General features: G+C 40.3%; 1 protein-coding gene across 1 annotated transcript; it reads right to left on the bottom strand.

The window, feature by feature from the left end:
• Window positions 1–213: 213 nt before the first annotated feature.
• On the bottom strand, window positions 214–2,235 carry LOC6040335 (probable asparagine synthetase [glutamine-hydrolyzing]). Its single transcript, XM_001849688.2, has one exon. The coding sequence runs from the start codon at window positions 2,099–2,101 to the stop codon at window positions 410–412; it is 1,692 nt and encodes a 563-aa protein (XP_001849740.2). The 5' UTR covers window positions 2,102–2,235; the 3' UTR covers window positions 214–409.
• Between the last annotated feature and the right edge of the window lie 3,765 nt (window positions 2,236–6,000).

Here is a 6,000-nt window from a genome sequence, read left to right as displayed (position 1 = left end):
CATTCCCCGTCGGAAGTTCCCAGTCGTTCAAACATACAGGTGTGAACACGCTTTTGAGTAAACGTTTCCGGTGTTTTCAGTATCATGACTTCCACATCCGCTTCGAATGCTCCTTCCTGTTCCAGACAAGCTTGCGCTAACTTTGCATTGGGCGTCATCTTTTATTTGAAATGAATTAGCTTAACATTGCACAGTAATATAGACAAAACAAGGTTTTACGAACGGAATTATTTATTTATTTAAATATTTTGCAAACTATAAAGTAAGCGACAGTTCATTGGCTCAACACGAGCGCAGGCAGCTATCAACGAATCTCGTCAAATCTGCTCCACACTTTTCTTATCAGTGCCAACACGTTGCACTCTAAATGCCAACACAAAGTAACAAAGTACCCAATCTGCTGACCCTTTTACTTTCTCCTCAAGTGCACAGTCTGCTTTCGACCGGATGGATCCGCCGAGCAGCCCCAGTCCGTGCGGGGAACCCATCGCGTCACCGTCCTTGCACAGCTGTCGTGCGGGAACAGCTCCTCGAAGATCTGCCGATAGTAGAACGCTTCCTTCGTCGAGGGTGGGTTGATGGGGTAACGATCGGATGCGGCGGCAAAGTCTTCATCGCTGACGTGTGACGCTGCGTACTCGGTGATGGTATCGATCCACGAGTATCCAACGCCGTCGGAGAACTGCTCCTTTTGTCGCCACAGGACTTCCGATGGGAGGTAGTCGTTGGTGAAGGCCTGTCGGAGTACGTACTTTTCCATTGATCGAACGGTTCCGTTGACCTTGGTCTGGGGCATCCGATCTTCCGGGCGAATGCTCATAGAGTGGTTGACGAAGTCGGTATCGAGGAAAGGTACTCGCAGTTCGAGACCAACTGCAGCCGTAGCCTTGTTGGCACGTAAGCAGTCCGAGAAGTGCAGGTTCTTGACACGCTTCACCGTTTCCCAGTGGAACTCCTCTGGGTTAGGAGCCTGGTAAAAGTAAAGATATCCGCCAAACAGCTCGTCGGCACCTTCGCCAGACAAGATCATCTTGATGCCTTCACTTTTGATAAACCTCGACAGCAGCAGCAGCGGGATCGAGCACCGAACCGTGGTTATGTCGTACGTTTCGACGTGCTGTATCACCTCGCGGATGTAATTGAGTCCTTCATCGATCGTGAAGTGAACCTCGGTGTGATCGCTACCGATGTAGTCGGAGACCATTTTGCTGTACTCAAAGTCCGGACCTCCAATCAATCCGACACTGTACGTCTTCAGTCGGTAGTCCAGTCCATGTCGCTTTCGCATGACCTTGGTAGCGATCGACGCGATCAAGCTAGAATCCAGACCTCCACTCAGCAACGCCCCCATCGGAACGTCACACTGCAAATGAGACACCACAGCGGCTTCCAAAGCAACCCTCAACTGTTCCAAATCCGCTTGCGCCCGAGGTATCTCAAACATCCACTGCGGTTTATAGTACGACTTGGGTTCCAACTTGTGCCGCTTGCCGTAGTACATGTGCCCTGGCGGGAACACCTTGACCTCTGAACACTTCTCCACCAAGCACTTCATCTCGCTGGCAAACCACACGTTTCCCTCCGAATCCGTCCCCTCGTACAACGGAATGATCCCGATCGGATCCCGTGCCATCAGGACGTAATCAGTCTTCTTATCGTACAGCACAAACGCAAACATTCCCCGAATTGTCTCCATGAGCTTCGCCGCTCCAAACTGCTCGTAATACGCAATGATAACGTCACAGTCACTTCTTGGAACGTACTCCCCGTCTCCAACTTTCCTCACACCGTTGACCACCTCAGCCATCTGCCGGTAATTGTAGATCTCCCCGTTGGCCGCCAGCAGCACGGTCCCATCTTCAGACACAAACGGTTGACTGCCGGTCTTGACGCACAGCACCGACAACCGCTCCTGAACCATCACCAATCCCGCATCCACATCCACAACCAGCCCGGTATAATCCGGCCCGCGATGTCTCTGCTTGGACGACTGCCGGAAGGCCAGCTCCCGCAGCGACTCCGTCCTACCGCCATACCGGAACAGTTCCGAACCTCCAGCTGCGGCCGGGTTCTTCAAGAAAATCGAAAAGATTCCGCACATTTTATAATTACACACTTCCGAAACGATTAATGGAAAAATCAATAGTGCAGCTGGCAAAATTTTCAAGGCCAAGCTAGAAAACTGCACGCTCTTGAAGGGTTTGCCGGTATCGTTGTGACTTATGCAGTTCAGCGCTAGATCGTGTGCATTTATAGAAAATCGCGCGCAAGAGCGTGAGAGAACGGGACTCTCAACCTCAAGCACTTCGGTTTTTCGAACAGCAGTAGCGTTGAGCGAGCAGTTGATGAGAGACCGCTGTAGCTAACCGGGGAATGGTGCATAAAATAATCAGCCTCAGTACTTGAATTTATTATCATGTAATATGCCTTTTTATGGCATTTCAAACTTTCAAAAGTTCATTTTGCCGCTGTTGTATCGATATAGGGACGTGGCGTTACATCGTGCTGCCATCTGGTTTTTTTAAGCGCAAGAGTGGAAAAGTGCTGAGTCATCGTCTAAAAATAGACGGCGTCCTATTTCGCCCAGCAAAATGAAGTCGATAAAGTAGTCGGTTTCGATGAGAAAAAGTGGAAAACGTGGTCTAAAAATAGCGACGCCATCCCCCTATTGCTTTATTGAATGCAGTAAGGCTAGTGAAAATTTTACTTTAAATTGTTGTCCATCGACTCTAGTCGGACCCTCGATCCTCGAGGGGAAAAAAACGAATTTCAAAATTTTAGCGAGATTTTCTTTTATTACACATTGTTACAAACTGTCACAAATTTGCAAAATGGGTAATTCTCCGCCAACTCACAGCAGTTGCCCCGACTACTCTTCGATTTACGTGAAACTTTGTCCTAAGGGTTAACTTTTGTCCATGATCACGAATCCGAGGTCCGTTTTTTGATATCTCGGGCGGTATGACCCCTTAAATTTTTGATCATGCGAAAAAAGACATTTTTTTTAAATAATTTTCATTCTGAAAAGGACTTTTATGTATAACTGGACACCCGAAATTCTAAAAAAAGGTTTCTTTCATCGATAAAAACGCTAAAAAAGTTTTGAAAACTCTGCCATTTTCCGTTACTCAACTGTAATTTTATTTTACATACATGTATATCGGCAAAAAAGTCAGAGGTTAGTATGAGCACACACCCCAACTTTTTTTTTAATTCTTTTTTCAGGGCATTAAAATATACACTTCCACCTACTAACAAAACAAATTTGAAGATATTTGGTTGCATTATTGCCGAAATATAGCAATTTCAAGTTGGAAGTTTCAAAAAACGGGTGCCACGATATCTCAGCACTGTCTTGACCAAATCGGCTAAAAAATTTAGTGAAGACTCGTTAAACCGATTCCTTGTGCATGACGAAGCCCGATTTTCAAAAAGTTTATTTTTTAAAAAAGATAAAAAATATTTGTATGTTTTTCATATAAAAAAATCGTTAGTTAATGATTTTTGTATTTTTTTAAAAAGCAAATTTTAAAAATTGGGCTTAATCATGCTCACGGGGTACATCTTTAGAGTCTTCACCTCAAATTTCAGCCAATTTGGTTCATCTCGAGATATTGTGGCACCCGTAAATCAACTCGGGGTTACGAGAAAAACGCTCAGAAAGTTTGACAGCCAGCTTTGCTCATGGCAAAATTTTGAGCTTAAAGCGTCTCCTACCCAGTTTAATCATGAAATATCTTCATGAAATTTTCAGAGTGATTAATAATCATCTTATGAGTAGATTTAACATATATTCTGTAATATAAAATTTCATGTATGTAACTCGTTAATGTACTTTTCAAATCTACATTAACCCATTGAAACCAACGAAATTTTAAAATGAAAAAAAATGTTCCAAATGAAAAATGACCCCTCTGGGTCAATGTAGATTCGAAAAGTACATTAAATTTCCCCTAAAATGACATGTTCCAAAAACGTTTACAGTTGAGTAACGGAAAATGGCAGAGTTTTTAAAACTTTTTTAGTATTTTTTTCGATGATAAATACGTTTTTTCGGAATTCTAAGCACGCCATTAAATCGGGTCCGATTTTACATAAAAGACCCTTTGACACCAAATTTCTATCTCATCACCATTTCAAATTATATCAAAAAACGTTTCTCAGGGACAAAAGTTACCCCTCAGCACAAAGTTTCACGCAAATCGAAGAGGGGTCGGGACAACTTTTCCCGATTTCGTGTGAGTTGGTATAGAATTACCCAAATATCAATGAATTTATAAAAATATTTTTTACCTTTCAGTTTTACATCTATTTATGATCTGTGGTCCAAAATTCTAAATTTTCAAAAGATGTTTAGCCCTTATTTGATTTAAAATGCATACATAAACGTTGAACAATGTTTATTTAAATTATTTAGCAATATTTTTCTACCCCTAGTTTTGGGAAAAATTTTGAAGGGGCCCCGAGCAGGGGTAAATAACACGGGAATGCCAAATTTTGGTATTACTTGGGCAAATAACAGGGACCAAAATGTGCCCTTGGTTGCCCAGTAATAGATGGTAAAATACCATGAAATCATACCAAAGTCTAGTATGTGGAAGGGCACAACAATACCAAACCATGTTATTCCAAGGGTAAAATAATACCTCAAAATAAAACCATTTCATTACCAAGTTGAGGTCTTCTGGAATGTTGAACATTGCTTGAATACTAAAACTTGGTATTGCCATGGTTTTATTTTTAGGTATTCCCGCGCCCTTAGAAAATCAGTTTTTGGTATTCCTGTGGTCTTCCAAATACATGATTTTGGTATGATTTCAAGGTATTTTACCATCTATTACTGGGCAACCAAGAGCACATTTTGGTCCCTGTTATTTGCCCAAGTAATACTAAAATTTGGCATTCCCGTGTTATTTACCCCTGCTCGGGCCCCTTCAATTTTTTCCCAAAACTAGGGGTAGAAAAATATTGCTAAATAATTTAAATAAACATTGTTCAACGTTTATGTATGCATTTTAAATCAAATAAGGGCTAAAAAAACGGAAAAAACGGAAATGATCCATATGCAACAGCCAAATCTACTCACCTGATGACTCCATGTTGTTCTTAGTGATATTCTTCACCACATTGAATGCATTTGTCATTGATGAACGGCCTGTGCTTGAAGTTCTTGAAGATTCTGAAAAATAACAAGATTGAAAAATAAGTGTTATTAAAATGAAACTGGATTGAAATTCACCAAAATTCTATAATCTGTCGATGAACTCGTTTTTTTTTTTTCAAAGTATTTGGTTATCCCAACTAAGAGAAATTTCAACGTTTTAAAAAAAAAACTTAGTAGGTAGTATATAAAAAAAATGAAAATCAGCTTTAACATTTTTGGGATTCAAGTCATTTTAGCGCAAAATTAATTATCTCATCAAAATTTATAAAAAAAATTCCCATAGTTTCAGAGGAATTTGATGAAACCTTTCAATACCAAAATAATACCAAAATCTGGCATCCTGACTTAGAAATTTTTCCACAATGTCAAGTCATTTCTTTAGGGGGTATATCAAAAATTTTTGAAATCAAGTTTGAAATTTGCGGTTTTCAATGAAAGCATTCGCTTTGAGACATCATTTTAGCGCAAAATTAATTATTTTGTCAAAATTGGTCAAAATTTTCCCATAGTTTCAGAGGAATTTGATAAAACGCTTTAATACCAAAATAATACCAAAATGTGCCATCCTGACTTAGAAAATTTTCCACAATTTCAAGTCATTTCTTTAGGGGGTATATCAAAAATGTTTAAAATCAAGTTTGAAATTTCCGGTTTTCAATAAAAGCATTCGCTTTGAGACATCATTTTAGCGCAAAATTAATTATTTTGTCAAAATTGGTCAAAATTTTCCCATAGTTTCAGAGGAATTTGATAAAACACTGTAATACCAAAAGAATACCAATATGTGGTGTTCGACCATTGACAAATTCTGCAACTTTGCAATATCAAAACAATAC

This window comes from Culex quinquefasciatus, chromosome 3 (genome assembly GCF_015732765.1).
Source record: "Culex quinquefasciatus strain JHB chromosome 3, VPISU_Cqui_1.0_pri_paternal, whole genome shotgun sequence".
NCBI lineage: Eukaryota > Metazoa > Arthropoda > Insecta > Diptera > Culicidae > Culex > Culex quinquefasciatus.
The sequence above is the reverse complement of the archived record's forward strand: the minus strand, read 5'-3'. Positions and strand labels throughout refer to the sequence as shown.